This window comes from Trichomycterus rosablanca, chromosome 14 (assembly GCF_030014385.1).
Source record: "Trichomycterus rosablanca isolate fTriRos1 chromosome 14, fTriRos1.hap1, whole genome shotgun sequence".
Taxonomy (NCBI): Eukaryota; Metazoa; Chordata; class Actinopteri; order Siluriformes; family Trichomycteridae; genus Trichomycterus; species Trichomycterus rosablanca.
In genome coordinates, this window is record NC_086001.1 from 35,794,054 (window position 1) to 35,810,013 (window position 15,960).

Genomic DNA, 15,960 nt, shown 5'->3' on the forward strand with positions numbered 1-15,960 from the left:
CTCCAGTCAGACATCGGTTGCCACGTCTTTACAAATCCCCCAAACACACTAACACACCACCACCATGTCTGTCAGTGTCACAGCAGTGCTGAGAATGATCCACCACCTACTCTGTGGGGGGGTCCTGACCATTGAAGAACAGCATAAAAGCAGGTTAAAAGGTATGTAGAGAAACAGACGGACTACAGTCAGTAATTGTAGAACTACAAAGTGGAGCTGATAACATGGACAGTGAGTGTAGCAACAAGTAGGTGGTTTTAATCTTATGGCTGATCGGTGTGCACATGTATTACAAGCTCGGAATTTTTTTTAAGGTGGTAATTCCTTTTTAAGGTAGTCCAATGAATAAATAAATAAATAAAGGATCTGAAGACGCGTCTGAAAAGAATACACTTTATTTAATATGAATAATAATACATTTTCCAAGTGCGTATAACTTATATAAAACACATTTCCATTCAGTCCGCGCTATTTACAACGACGCGCGGTGACGTGGGGGGTCCCGCCGGTCCTTCCTCCGGCGTCCTGGGCGCTATTTACACTCGATCGGGAACTTCCCGGGTGCGCAGCTTGGCCGAAATAGACCGACTCCGGTGGTCTCGAGGTCTCGTCTCGTCTCCTGTAAAATAAAGCAAAGACGCGACGGGTCAGACGGGTGTGCCGTTTTTAGATCGCTAAACGTAGATGCTTTACCAGCCCTACACTGTGCGGGGGGTCGGAGAGGACGGGTGAAAGGTGACGACCCTTTTTAAGGGGCGGCTCCGGGAGGAGGCCGACGCGCTCGGTGTGTGTTCTCGCCCCCGCCGAGTAGTGTTTACGGATTTGGATTGGCGGTACGTACTAGCCGCTCGTCCCTAGACTAGTCTGTAAACCGCCCGGGCTAAATAAACGCCTCAAGAGGTTAAGTGTCGCGTGGAGGAATGACCCGGCGTCTCCCGGGATGCCACCCATACTTTACTACGTGGAGAGTAGGCTAAGAGAGAGAGTGTCCCAAACCTCCGAGGTCGCCACCAGTCCCCGACTGTTTACCCACGGCGCGTGGGTGCGAGAGGACTCCACGTCCGGCCTAATTAGAGCCCCGCCCGGGTCACGACGGGGTGGCAAACTCTAGTAGCCCCTCGGATGAAACGCATACCGGATCCCCCGGGCTTCTGAGGGCTGCAGGTATTTAGCAGATACGCGCGAATGTGAAGGAATCTCGACAATCCGACGTTGCCATGTATCGGTAGCCAGTTTGCGCCATCAAATGACTCGGAATCGACTCGTGACTCGCGAAAAATGACTCGTGGACAATAAAAGTCAGCAACATTCGTTACGTGTGATAATTATATATATATGATCCGACATCATTCTGATCGTGTCATTTTCTGCTCTCTAATGTTCCAGCCAGCTTCCGGCGTAGTGATGAAGCGTCGCTCCCTACTTAAAACGGTGGAATACCCTACCTAGTGCACTTCACAGGAACAGATAACGTGAATGGAACGTTCCTACAGAATCGGTACTAATGCTTGACCCAATCAGAGCTTCTGATAGTAATTGTTACTATCGAAACGTGTTCGAAACGTGTTTTACTTCACCACCGGGAAAAGTTTGGAGGTTTTTAATTATAAGCACGTTTACAAAATAACGGATTCTGTTCCTAATGGGACACACGCTTATAAATGTAATAGCATCTGGAAGAACAGAAGCTCAGGTAAGCAGCGGTTATGATTGTTTTTGCTGTGTTTGGGATTTTGTTGTTGTTTTTATCTGAACTTACAGATTAGTTCTTTATTTCTATGCTACATTTACAATATATGTTTTGTGTAGATTATAAAGACTCGTGACTCGACTCGGAACCCTAAAGACTCGTGACTGGACTCGGACTCTAAACCCTAAAGACTCGTGAATGGACTCGGACTCTAAACCCTAAAGACTCGTGACTCGACTCTAACCTAAAGACTCGTGACTGGACTCGGACTCTAAACCCTAAAGACTCGTGACTGGACTCGGACTCTAAACCATAAAGACACCGGGACTCCACTCTGTCTCTAGTCTAGCCTAAAGACTCGTGACTCAACTCTAACCTAAAGACTCGTGACCCGACTCTAACCTAAACACTCATGACTCAACTCTAACCTAAAGACTAGTGACTCGACTCTAACCTAAAGACTAGTGACTGGACTCGGACTCTAAACCCTAAAGACTCGTGACTGGACTCGGACTCTAAACCCTAAAGACTCGTGACTGGACTCGGACTCTAAACCATAAAGACACCGGGACTCCACTCTGTCTCTAGTCTAGCCTAAAGACTCGTGACTCAACTCTAACCTAAAGACTCGTGACTCGACCCGGACTCGAAACCCTAAAGACTCATGACTCGACTCTAACCTAAAGACCCGTGACCCGACTCTAACCTAAAAACTCATGACTCGACTCTAACCTAAAGACCCGTGACCCGACTCTAACCTAAACACTCATGACTCGACTCTAACCTAAAGACCCGTGACTCGACTCTAACCTAAAGACTCATGACTCAACTCTAACCTAAAGACTCGTGACTCGACTCTAACCTAAAGACCCGTGACCCGACTCTAACCTAAACACTCATGACTCAACTCTAACCTAAAGACTAGTGACTCGACTCTAACCTAAAGACTCGTGACCCGACTCTAACCTAAAGACTCATGACTCGACTCTAACCTAAAGACTCGTGACTCGACTCTAACCTAAAGACCCGTGACCCGACTCAGACTCTGAACCCTAAAGACTCGTGACTCGACTCTAACCTAAAGACTCATGACTCGACTCTAACCTAAAGACCCGTGACCCGACTCAGACTCTGAACCCTAAAGACTCGTGACTCGACTCTAACCTAAAGACTCGTGACCTGACTCTAACCTAAAGACTCATGACTCGACTCTAACCTAAAGACTAGTGATTCGACTCTAACCTAAAGACCCGTGACCCGACTCAGACTCTGAACCCTAAAGACTCGTGACTCGACTCTAACCTAAAGACTCGTGACTCGACTCTAACCTAAAGACCCGTGACCCGACTCAGACTCTGAACCCTAAAGACTCGTGACTCGACTCTAACCTAAAGACTCGTGACCCGACTCAGACTCTGAACCCTAAAGACTCGTGACTCGACTCTAACCTAAAGACTCGTGACCCGACTCGGACTCTTTTTTGTATTTAGTGACTTGTGAACATCTCTGGCCCAACCGACCCCGTTGTCCCCGGTCGGTGAAGGTGTGTGTGTGTGTGTGTGTGTGTGTGTGTGTGTGTGTGTGTGTACCTCAGGGAAACGGGACTCTGGAGTGTAAGGGCAGGCAGCGCTTGTGTGGACAGTGATGCCTCCTGTATTTTCTTCTCAGGTTGAGGAAATCTGGAACACAGGTGAATAAAATAATCATTAATCAGACGAATCGTTCGAACCCCTATTGAACCACCGTCACCCCCCAGTTCTATTCTCTTTATTTCATTCTCATTCCGCCTGTTCTTGCCGTATGCAAATCGTCCCGCGTCCATTGTGTTCGTGGTGCGTGATTAATAACAATAGGAGCACCGGCTCCGAGCGCCCGCGGGGACGAGCTTAATTGCGCGTAGCCGCCGCCGGCATTGGAATGTATAGATCGCCATGTATTAATCCGCACGTCCTAAAACGCTCTGAAAAACCCCTATAGTATAAACCTTGCTGTATTTTACATCCACAGATCTAGAAGGAGGATAAAATCGGTCTCATTTTCACGATTTCGGGACAAAAAACCTTAAAAGTCGCATTAAAAGAGCCCGTGTCCGGTTTCTCTTAAAGCTGTTTAAATAGGCACTAAGAGTCAGCGACCCTGAACCGAATCACTGAACCGAATCACTGAACCGTGGCCGGCTCCTAAACACCGCACATTCCTAAAATTATAATAAAATTATAAAAATATAAAAATATAATACAAATATATTGTTTATTTGTAAAGAAAACGTTCTAATAACCGTAGTACTTGTACTATATGGCGCGTATATTTCGTGCTAGCATGCTAAAAACGCCGAGGTGTGAATCAATAAACATAAATAAACACATAAATAAACAGTACACAAGTACTAAATTTCTAAATTAGTGAATATTAGTGAATACTAATGAATTATATATTTATTTAGCGTCTTATTTTATTTAATTTTATTAAAGCTTCAATATGTAACCATTTGAAAGAATGCATATATGCATGTAAACAATATGCTAAACAAGTGCTAAACACGAGCCCATAGCTTGTAATTAGAATAAATACATAAAAATACATAATACACGTTTAAAATGCTTTAAAATGCACGTTTACACGTTTTAGCATGTCTATAGACTTTAATTCGAAGTTAAATCGATTTAATTAGGGTAGCAATGTGGAGTATAATGTTCAAATGACTCGACGTGTGTGAAAATATCGCGTACAGCTAACTTTTATATAGGTTTTATTTTGTATAAGTGTGTAAACATTGTGTATATGTTAACATTTATCTATAACCTAAATAGCGTGATCGGAAAATCTTACTTTGGCCGACTACAACGGTCAAAAATCGCCAAAGTTGCTAGTTAGTTTTTGTAAGCGCTATTCTTGAAAGCGATGGCGCAGCGAGGAACCCAAAATCATTCAAAACCCCGCAAATGTGAATACTAATATATAAATTTAGCGTGTTATTTTAGATTAAACCTTCAATATGTAACTATTCTACGAACGTAAACGATTCAAGTGCTAAATACGTGCAGATGGCTTGTAATTAATCGTACGTTGCTAGCATTAAAGCAAGAAAAAATACATAATACAGATTTAAAATGCTTTAAAATGCACGTTTAGACATTTTAGAGTGTCTATAAACTTTAATTCGAAATTAAATCGAATTACATTACGAAGGTACAAAGGACGTGTGTAGAAATTTAGCTTACGGCTAACTTTTATATAGGTTTTATTTTTGTATAAGTGTGTATACATTCGCCCCCATTCATATATACACACTGTATATGTTAACATTTATCTATAACCTAAATGGTGTGATTGTAAAATCTTAATTTGGCCGACTACAATGGTCAAAAATCGCCAAAGTTGCTAGTTAGTTTTTGCAAGCGCTATTCCACAAAGCGATGGCACGGCAAGGAACCCAACATAATTAAAAACTATTTTAGACTATATAAAACCTGCATTAGTAACTATTTAAGGGGAATGTATATTCCTCGGCCTTGTACAGATCGTAATGCACGAATGTAAACGATTCGAGTGCTAAATACGTGCCGACGGCTTGTAATTATTCGTACGTGGCTAGCAAGCGACACAATACAGGTGCTTTAAACACGCACGTTTACACGTTTTAGGCCGTTGTGTATTAGGGTCTACGGACTTTAATCGGAATTGAATCGAATTGAGGTAGCAATCTGTAGAAATTTCGCTTACGGCTAACTTTTAGTGTGTGTATACGTTCGTCCATATTCGTATATACGTACCGTATGTGTTAACATTTATCTATAACCTAAATAGCGTGATCGGATATTCTTACTTTAGGCAACTACAATGGTCAGATAGCCAAAGCTGCTTGTTAGGGACGGTCATTAATGCTTATTTTTGGATCAATATTTTGTTGTTAGGGGCAAACAATCTCTAGAACGATTTAGTTTAAAGGTTTAAATAGTTACTATCGTGTACTATAGTGTAACCCATAGTTAGTAATCACAGTAATGGTTATTCAATGGCAAGTGACTCAAACAGTGTACGTTTAGACCTCGTATATTACATTATATAGGTCTGAAATTATATATTTTAGGTTATTTATACCTAGTACACGCTAAAGATTGAGTAAACTGGTTAATTCTGACCACCTAGACTAGGGTTAGGCTTACAGTTATACTGAAGGAGCATCAAACAGTATCAAACAGTAGAGATCTTAACATAGGGGTCTGCTCAAAATGTACACAAGTGAACTAATACTAGTAAACTAAACTAAACCAGTTTAATGGATCATGCACCTAGATAACATCAGCTGGGTTATTCGGGGTCATGCAGTCTTCAATCGGAAGGTTTTCGGTTCCTCACCGTGAGTGCATTCTAGATTAGAGCTTCTTATTAAAGCGTCACTTTAAAGACGGTCCCTAACTAGGCACCAAACGAACGTTAATATATGTGCTCTGTCTGGCAGGGTGGAGAAGGTACCAAAGTGCGTCTCCCATACCTGGCTTCTGGGCTCCGACCAGCGTCAGGACCGCGAGCAACAGCAGCAGGACGAAGAGCGGGTGGAAGAACTTCATGCTGCCTCCTAAGTCCACTGAGAATCCTTTCTTCAGTCTGGATTTCCAAGAACGTCCGTCCTCTTGGTGTCTTCTGACTCTCTCTTTAGGTTGGATGGATGACCTGTGGATGCTGGATCTGAACAATGTAAGTAAGCGATCCCCCTACTTTTTAAGCAGACAAGACAAAAGGGGGTGGAGGGTGTAGAGGGGGTGTGGAAACCACCCCTAAGACTGGGTGGGGACACACACACACACACACACACACACACTTTGCATTGCACATATTGACCCCACATGTAGAGGGTAATAGAGCTCACAGGAAGGCGCCCTCCCCCGCTTAAAAAAAAAAGGGAGAGTCGGGGGTTCGGGTGATGCCCGCGACGTAGACCCGAGGTGCCTGTGATGGGCCGCTGGATCTACGAGCTCTCACCGCGCTAATGAGCCTCTATTGACCGCCAGTACACTACCCGGAACAAAACGTCACACCGGGGGACCTAGCCTCACACATACACACACACACACACACACACACACACGTGTACACACCTCAGATACACAAATGGACATCGGTTCTAAACAGCTGCCGGCCATTAGGGACTCTGGGTGTGTGTGTGTGTGTTCCGAATTCAACTTGACCCATCGATACTCCGCGTCGATCCTGGAATGACCCTAGATAAGCCCTAAATCCCCACAGATGCACTCCAGAACCTGAGAGCCATATATTTCGTTATTAGAACGGGTGTCCCAATACTTTTGACCATCAACAGTTTAGGGAAGGCCCTAAATCCCCACAGGCACACTCCAGAACCCTTCCGAAAGCCTACCCGGATAAACGAAAGCCATAAATGCTTTAAGAAACGCAGACATTCGATCATTAGAACAAGTGTCCCAATACTTTTGACCATCAACAGTTTAGGGAAGGCCCTAAATCCCCACAGACGCACTCCAGAACCCTTCCAAAAGCCTACCCGGATAAACGAAAGCCATACGTGTTTTAAGAAACGCACAAATTTAATCATTTGATGGTCAAAAGTATTGGGACACCCATTTTAATGATCAAATCTCTGCATTTCTAAAAGCATTTATAGCTTTCAATTATCCGGGTAGGCTTTTGGAAGGGTTCGGGAGTGTGCCTGTGGGGATTCGGTCCCATATTTCCAGGGACTGATGGGGCCTTCCCTAAACTGTTGATGGTCGAAAGTATTGGGACACCCGTTCTAATGATCAAATCTGTGCGTATCTTAAAGCATTTATGGCTCTCGTTTAACCGGGTAGGCTTTTGGAAGGGTTCTGGAGTGTGCCTGTGGGGATTTAGGGCCTTCCCTAGACTATTGATGGACAAAAGTATTGGGACACCCGTTCTACAGTTTAGGGACGGCCCTGTCAGGCCCCACATGACTGAAAATCCAGCTCCGTAAGACACAGCTTGAGGAGGAACACCGTGTTGATCCTGGAATGACCCTAGATAGGCCCCAAATCCCCACAGGCACACTCCAGAACCTGAGAGCCATATATTTCATTATTAGAACGGGTGTCCCAATACTTTTGACCATCAACAGTTTAGGGAAGGCCTAATCAGTCCCTGGAAATCTGGGACCGAATCCCCACAGACACACTCCAGAACCCTTCCAATAGCCTACCCACAAATTCAGTCGTTAGAACGGGTGTCCCAATACTTTTGACCATCAACAGTTTAGGGAAGGCTCTAAATCCCCACAGATACACTCCAGAACCCTTCCAAAAGCCTACCTGGATAAACGAGAACCATAAGTGCTTTAAGAAACGCACAAATTCAGTCATTAGAACGGGTGTCCCAATACTTTTGACCATCAACAGTTTAGGGAAGGCTCTAAATCCCCACAGATACACTCCAGAACCCTTCCAAAAACCTACCCGGATAAACGAAAGCCATACATGCTTTAAGAAACGCACAAATTCAGTCATTAGATCGAGTGTCCCAATACTTTTGACCATTAACAGTTTAGGGAGGGCCCTAAATCCCCACAGGCACACTCCAGAACCCTTCCAAAAGCCTACCCGGATGAACGAGAGCCATAAATGCTCTTAGAATAGCGACTATTGCGGCTGAAACGCACAGATTTAGTCATTAGAACGGGTGTCCCAATACTTTTGACCATCAACAGTTTAGGGAAGGCCCCGTCAGTCCCTGGAAATATGGGACCGAATCCCCACAGGCACACTCCCGAACCCGTCCAAAAGCCTACCCGGATAAACGAAAGCCATAAATGCTTTAAGATACGCACAGATTTGATCATTAGAACTGGTGTCCCAATACTTTTGACCATCAACAGTTTAGGGAAGGCTCTAAATCCCCACAGGCACACTCCAGAACCCTTCCAAAAGCCTACCCGGATGAGTGAAAGTCATAAATTTGATCATTAGAACTGGTGTCCCAATACTTTTGACCATCAACAGTTTAGGGAAGGCCCCGTCAGTCCCTGGAAATATGGGACCGAATCCCCACAGGCACACTCCAGAACCCGTTCAAAAGCCTACCCGGGTGAGTCAAAGTCATAAATTTGATCATTAGAACGGGTGTCCCAATACTTTTGACCATCAACAGTTTAGGGAAGGCCCTAAATCCCCACAGGCACACTCCAGAACCCGTTCAAAAGCCTACCCGGATAAACGAGAGCCATAAATGCTTTAAGAAATGCAGAAATTCGATCATTAGAACGAGTGTCCCAATACTTTTGACCATCAACAGTTTAGGGAAGGCCCCGTCAGGCCATAAGACACAGCTCGACACAGCTAGATAGGCCCCAAATCCCCACAGGCGCACTCCAGAACCCATCCAAAAGCCTACCCGAATGAGCACAAGCTATAAAACCCCTGGGATTCGAACCAACGTCCCTTCTTTCATTCCTAATGCGCCGGAACACGAGACGCACCGCATGACCAAAAGTATTGGGACAGATGCTATATCGGACACGTACGGATTATTAGACAGACGGACGTCTGTCGGCGGGACGGCGGGTCCCCGAGCCGCTAACGGCCGTTCCATTGTGTGGACGGGTAGGACCGTTAGGGAGACGGTTTAATGTGCATTAATGTGCGCCGTGTGTGTGTGTGTGTGTGTGTGTGTGTGTGTGTGTGTGTGTGTGTGTGTGTGTGTGTGTGTGTGTGTGTGTGTGTGTGTTAGGTCCAGTATTAGGACTTTCACCCCGTGGGCGTGGCCCCCGGATCCCGATTGAAAGGGACTCATTAGCACGTGCGAGCTAATAAACGACGCACATGTTTAATACGTGATTAGCGGGTGATCGGGCCCCGGCACTCCCCACCTGACCCCGTTCGCATTTGTTTTAGGGCTGCATCGGAAAGACGACCGGGCGGCCGGACGGACGGCAAGTTCGACATCATTTTGGAGTGTGTCTGTGGGGATTTGAACCCATCTAGGGTCATTCCACGCTTTACTGAACGGGCACAGATCCCCACAGACGTACTACGAATCGCATCTATTTACATTTTTGGCGTTTTGGCGTGACTGTATATTTAGTCTAAGCAATTTATTATTAGGGGCCTCGCTCAGGGGCCCAACGGTGGCGACCTGTCAGTGGTGGGGCTTGAACCAGCGACCTTCTGATTACTAGTCCAGTACGTACTTTGACCACTACCAGTCTTACAACTATGACTATATATTAGGATTAACTATATATTGAGGATTAAGGGCCTTGAACTGGCAACCTTCTGATTACTAGTCCAGTACCTTAAGCAACTGAGGGTTGAGGGCCTCGAACAGGGGCCCAACGGTGGCGACCTGTCAGTGGTGGGGCTTGAACCAGCGACCTTCTGATTACTAGTCCAGTACCTTACTAGTCTTACAACTATGACTGAATACAGTCTAAGCAATTGAGGATCAAGGGCCTCGTTCAGGGGCCCAACAGAGGCGACCTGTCAGTGGTGGGGCTTGAACCAGCGACCTTCTGATTACTAGTCCAGTACCTTACTAGTCTTACAACTATGACTGAATACAGTCTAAGCAATTGAGGATCAAGGGCCTCGCTCAGGGGCCCAACAGATGCGACCTGGCAGTGGTGGGGCTTGAACCAGCGACCTTCTGATTACTAGTCCAGTACCTTACTAGTCTTACAACTATGACTGAATACAATCTAAGCAGTTAAGGATCAAGGGTCTCGCTCAGGGGCCCAACTGAGGCGATCTGGCAGTGGTGGGTCTCAAACCGGCAACCTTCTGATTACTAGTCCAGTACCTTAACCACATAGAGTGGCCGGTCATTGTCCAGCTCCGTTTCCATGGTTACACTGACTTTATTGGCGTATACATATATACTGTCTAAGCAATTTAGGGTTAAGGGCCTCGCTCAGGGGCCCAACAGTGGCGACCTGGCAGTAATGGGGCTTGAACCAGCGACCTTTTGATTACTAGTCCAGTACCTTACTAGTCTTACAACTATGACTATATATTAGGATTAACTACTGTATATATTGAGGACTAAGGGCCTTGTTCAGGGGCCCAACAGAGGTGACCTGTCAGTGGTGGGCCTCGAACCAGCGCCCTTCTGATTACGAGCCCAGGACCTTAACCGCTAGGGTACAAGTGCCTGTCGATTTTATGGCTTTTGGAGTGTGCCTGTGGGAATTTGGGCCCATCTAGGGTCAAGCTGTATAAAGTCATATAGAAGCGAACAGGCACAAATCCCCACAGACGGAGTCCGAAGTCCTGCGAGAAGCCGCTTCAGAAGAGTGAAATGCCATGTGTGTGTGTGTGTGTGTGTGTGTGTGTGTGTGTGTGTGCGTGACTACACACTGTCTTAGCCTTTTTTATGCCAATTGGGATTAGAACCCAGCATGGCGCTAATGGACGAGCCCAAGAGAGACGGAACAACGGCCCGACACTTGGCCTCTAAAGCCGGCGTCCGACCCCCATCCGAGCGGTGCGTGTCCAAGTGTGTGTGTGTGTGTGTGTGTGTGTGTGTGTGTGTGTGTGTGTGTGTGTGTGTGTGTGTGTGTGTGTGTGTGTGTGTGCGTGTGTGTGTCCATGAACACCAAAGTTCCCTTAGGCACAGTTGGGAATTTTTGACCATTTATTTATGGGCGTAGCTTCGTATAACATTTATGGGTGGAGCTTCATAGTGCATTTATGGGCGGAGCTTCGTATTACATTTATGGGCGGGGCTACGTAGTGCTTTATGGGCGGAACCGGTGCTTCGTAGTGTATTTATGGGCGGAGCTTCATGGGTTAGGGTTATGAGTTAGGCTTTATGGGCGGAACCGGTGCTTTGTAGTGCATTTATGGGCGGAGCTTCATAGTGAAGCTTTGTAGTGCATTTATGAGCGGAGCTTTGTAGTGATTTATGGGCGGAGCTTTATAGTAAAGCTTTGTAGAGCATTTATGGGCAGAGCTTCGTAGCGCTTTTATGGGCGGAGCTTCGTAGAGCATTTATGGGCAGGGCTTCGTGGTACATTTTCGGGGCGGAGCTTTGTAGAGCATTTATGGGCGGAGCTTGGTAGGTATTGGCATAGCTTCGTAGAACATTTGTGGGTGGAGCTTCGTAGTGCATTTATGGGCAGAGCTTCGTAGGTATTGGCATAGCTTCGTAGAACATTTGTGGGCGGAGCTTCGTAGTGCATTTATGGGCGGAGCTTCGTAGAACATTTAAGGATGGAGCTTTGTAGTGCATTTATGGGCGGAGCTTCGTAGAACATTTAAGGATGGAGCTTTGTAGTGCATTTATGGGCGGAGCTTCGTAGAACATTTAAGGATGGAGCTTTGTAGTGCATTTATGGGCGGAGCTTCGTAGAACATTTAAGGATGGAGCTTTGTAGTACATTTATGGGCGGAGCTTCGTAGTGTATTTATGGGCAGAACTTATGGGCGGAGCTTCGTAGAGCATTTATGGGCGGAGCTTTGTAGTACATTTATGGGCAAAGCTTTGTAGAACATTTATGGGTGGAGCTTCATAGTGCATTTATGGGCGGAGCTTTGTAGTACATTTATGGGCGTAGCTTTGTAGTACATTTAGGGGCGGAGCTTTGTAGTACATTTATGGGCGGAGCTTTGTAGTACATTTATGGGCGGAGCTTTGTAGAACATTTATGGGTGGAGCTTCATAGTGCATTTATGGGCGGAGCTTTGTAGTACATTTATGGGCGTAGCTTTGTAGTACATTTAGGGGCGGAGCTTTGTAGTACATTTATGGGCGGAGCTTCGTAGAGCATTTATGGGCGGAGCTTTGTAGTACATTTATGGGCGAAGCTTTGTAGAACATTTATGGGTGGAGCTTCATAGTGCATTTATGGGCGGAGCTTTGTAGTACATTTATGGGCGGAGCTTTGTAGTACATTTAGGGGCGGAGCTTTGTAGTACATTTATGGGCGAAGCTTTGTAGAACATTTATGGGTGGAGCTTCATAGTGCATTAATGGGCGGAGCTCCGTAGTGCATATATGGGCGGAGCTTTGCAGTACATGTATGGGCGGAGCTTTGTAGTGCTTTATAGACGGAGCTTCGTAGCCCTGTGTGTGTGTGTGTGTGTGTGTGTGTGTGTGTGTGTGTGTGTGTGTGTACTTATGAACACCCTAAACTAATTTTTGACCATTTATGGGCGGAGCTTCGTAGTGATAGGGCCAGTGATAGCTCAGTGGTTAAGGTACTAGACTAGTAAACAGAAGGTTGCCGGTTTAAGCCCCGCCATCACTAAGTTGCCACTGTTGGGTCCCTGAGCAAGGCACTTAACCCCTGTGTGTGTGTGTGTGTGTGTGTACGTTTACTTAGTCGGGGATTAGACGTCATTACGGGGATTAACCTGCCTCTTCACATAGTCCGTCTGCTAAGAGCCAACAATACCCACTCCCACTCCCACTCCCACACCCACTCCCACACCGCATCTAGTTCCATCATACTTCACCGTACAGGCACAAATCCCCACAGACGTACTCGGAAATTCTGCGAGAACATACAGTACGTTCTGATACTCCCACCACCGTGCTTCACAGTTCCTTTATTTCTTACCTGCTTCGGACCGAACGGGCACAAATCCCCACAGTCCAGGACCTTAACCACTAGAACTCATCTGAAAAGGTGTGTGTGTGTGCGTACACGTGTGTGTGTGTGTGTGTGTGTGCGCGCGCTACAGGAAGCGTTATCAGGATTGGCGCTGATAAGAGCGGCGTCCTCCCATAACCTTCCTTCCTCTGAACCTCCTCCTGACGTTTACAACACACACACACACACACACACACACACACACACACACACACACACACACACACACACACTGTCCCATTATATAGTTTACAATGCCTTTATTTTTACGAGCAGGAAACAAGCGACACCCCTTTAATTCTTCCTCTTACACACACACACACACACACACACTTTATGATCCACCCCTTGGACCCACCGCCACCCTGACCACGATGAAGCACTGGTAAGACACACAGGTGTACTACCGAGCATAAGGGCACTAATAACGGACACAAATCCCCACAGACGTACTCCGAAATCCTGCCAGAACATACTGTACGTTCTGATACTCCCACCACCGTGCTTCACAGTTCCTTTAATTCTTTGGGCGGAGCTTCGGAGTGCATTTTCGGGGCGGAGCTTCGTAGCACAAGTTCCCTTAGGCACAGTCGGGACTGTTTGACCATATATGGGTGGAGCTTTGTAGTACATTTATGGGCGGAGCTTCGTACTCCCTCCACCGTGCTTCACAGTTCCTTTATTTCCTTTATTTCGCTTCTGTCCTATACTTAACCGAACGGGCACAAATCCCCACAGACGTACTCCGAAATCCTGCCAGAACATACTGTACGATCTGATACTCCCACCACCGTGCTTCACAGTTCCTTTATTTCTTTGATTTCACTTCTATCGTATACTTAACCGAACGGGCACAAATCCCCACAGACGTACTCCGAAATCCTGCCAGAACATACTGTACGTTCTGATACTCCCACCACCGTGCTTCACAGTTCCTTTAATTCTTTGGGCGGAGCTTCGAAGTGCATTTTCGGGGCGGAGCTTCGTAGCACAAGTTCCCTTAGGCACAGTCGGGAATGTTTGACCATATATGGGCGGAGCTTTGTAGTACATTTATGGGCGGAGCTTCGTACTCCCTCCACCGTGCTTCACAGTTCCTTTATTTCGCTTCTATCCTATACTTAACCGAATGGGCACAAATCCCCACAGACGTACTCCGAAAGCCTGTGAGAACATACAGTACGTTCTGATACTCCCACCACCGTGCTTCACAGTTCCTTTATTTCACTTTAACCAAACGGGCACAAATCCCCACAGACGTACTCTGAAATCCTGCGAGAACATACTGTACGTTCTGATACTCCCACCACCGTGCTTCACAGTTCCTTTATTTCTTCCATTTTACTTCATCATACTTTACAGAACGGGCACAAATCCCCACAGACGTACTCCGACGTTCTGCTAGAACATACGTCCTGATACTTCCTCCACCGTGCTTCACAGTAGGCAGCATTTTAAGGCATCTAAAGGGCAGGGAGAGCGGCAGGTTTACGGACAGACCCTCTCTGTTTATACTCGGTTCGGACGCCATGTGGCCGAAAGTATTCGGACGCCCGAACGCGAGCTTGCTTGTCGGACGTCCCATCCTATGTGGACGCTTCGACGAGTGTCTATGGGAATTTGTGCCCGTTTGTACAGCTCAGGGCAACGACTGTTGTGGCTGGAACTGGGTGTCCCAATACTTTTGTCCATATAGGGTGTGCGATGCATTCCAGGAATCAGCCACAGGCGATGCTCCGTTCGCTGGCTCCTTCAGATTTCAGACCCGAAGGATGTCAGAGTCCTGGGTGAAGGCGAGGAAGATGAAGACCAGCTCGATGCCCGTGAACGGGATCTCCATGACGCGCTGCGTGGACACACAGAGGAAATATTCACACAATGTGGTATAAAGTATTTGGACACCTGAGCAGGAGCTTGCTGGACGCCCCGGTCCAAAACCGAGTAATAATATGGTGCTGCTTTGACTTTAAGGCTCTGCCGAGCTCCAGGCATCTGAAAGGGACAGTAGTAATAAGAAGGTTGCAAGTTTAAGCTCCACATATGCCACTGTTGGGCCCTCGAGCGAGGCCCTTAACCCTCGACTGCTTGGGTTGTATAGGGTGGATAAAAGCGTCCACAAGAGGGCGCCACTTTTAACTCCTGGCTCACGACCCATATTTAACTCCAGTAGGGTTAAGTGGTGACTTGGCAACCTCGGGACATGTTTACACCACCACACACACACACACTGTGGTATAAAGTATTTGGACACCTGGTGTTCTTCTCCATCATTTTCAGGATCAACACACACACACCTGATACACACCTCGGCTCTTCACACACAGGAGCGCATGATCAGGCTCCGTCCAGGACCGTAGACTCCTCAGGAGAGGCCGTCAGAAGGTCGAGGGTCATACGATCAGCACCCCGTCACGTTCCTCTCCTTCTTTAGAAAGCTGGGCGTGGCCGGTACCTGTGGACGGCGTGCAGCGCTCCCGTATCATGCCGTGCAGCGTGAAGAGGCTGAAGACCAACAGGGAGACCAGGATGGTGTAGCACTCCAGCTCGGTGAAGGGCGTGGCCATCTGCTGCGAAGACACGGCGTTAGCATTTATTTATTTATTTATTTATTTATTTATTTATTTATTTATTTATTTATTTATTTATTTATTTATTTATTTATTTATTTATTTATTTATTTATTTATTTATTT

At 46.4% G+C, this 15,960-nt stretch overlaps 1 protein-coding gene across 1 annotated transcript; it reads right to left on the reverse strand.

Annotated features, from left to right (window-relative positions):
- Positions 1-379: 379 nt before the first annotated feature.
- Positions 380-6,281, reverse strand: apela (apelin receptor early endogenous ligand). The gene is made up of 3 exons (XM_063008609.1): positions 6,186-6,281; positions 3,280-3,369; positions 380-619 (listed from the first exon to the last, which is right to left on the reverse strand). The coding sequence occupies exons 1-2, from the start codon at positions 6,259-6,261 to the stop codon at positions 3,281-3,283; spliced, it is 165 nt and encodes a 54-aa protein (XP_062864679.1). The 5' UTR covers positions 6,262-6,281; the 3' UTR covers positions 380-619; position 3,280.
- Positions 6,282-15,960: the final 9,679 nt, after the last annotated feature.

What these genes read in the sequence shown, in the direction of transcription:
- apela (XM_063008609.1), bottom strand. Translation starts at nt 6,261, where the DNA reads ATGAAGTTCTTCCACCCGCTCTTCGTCCTGCTGCTGTTGCTCGCGGTC. An exon ending in GGTCGGAGCCCAGAAGCCAG is followed by an intron (nt 3,370 to 6,185) that starts GTATGGGAGACG and finishes CCTGTGTTCCAG; the next exon opens with ATTTCCTCAACCTGAGAAGA.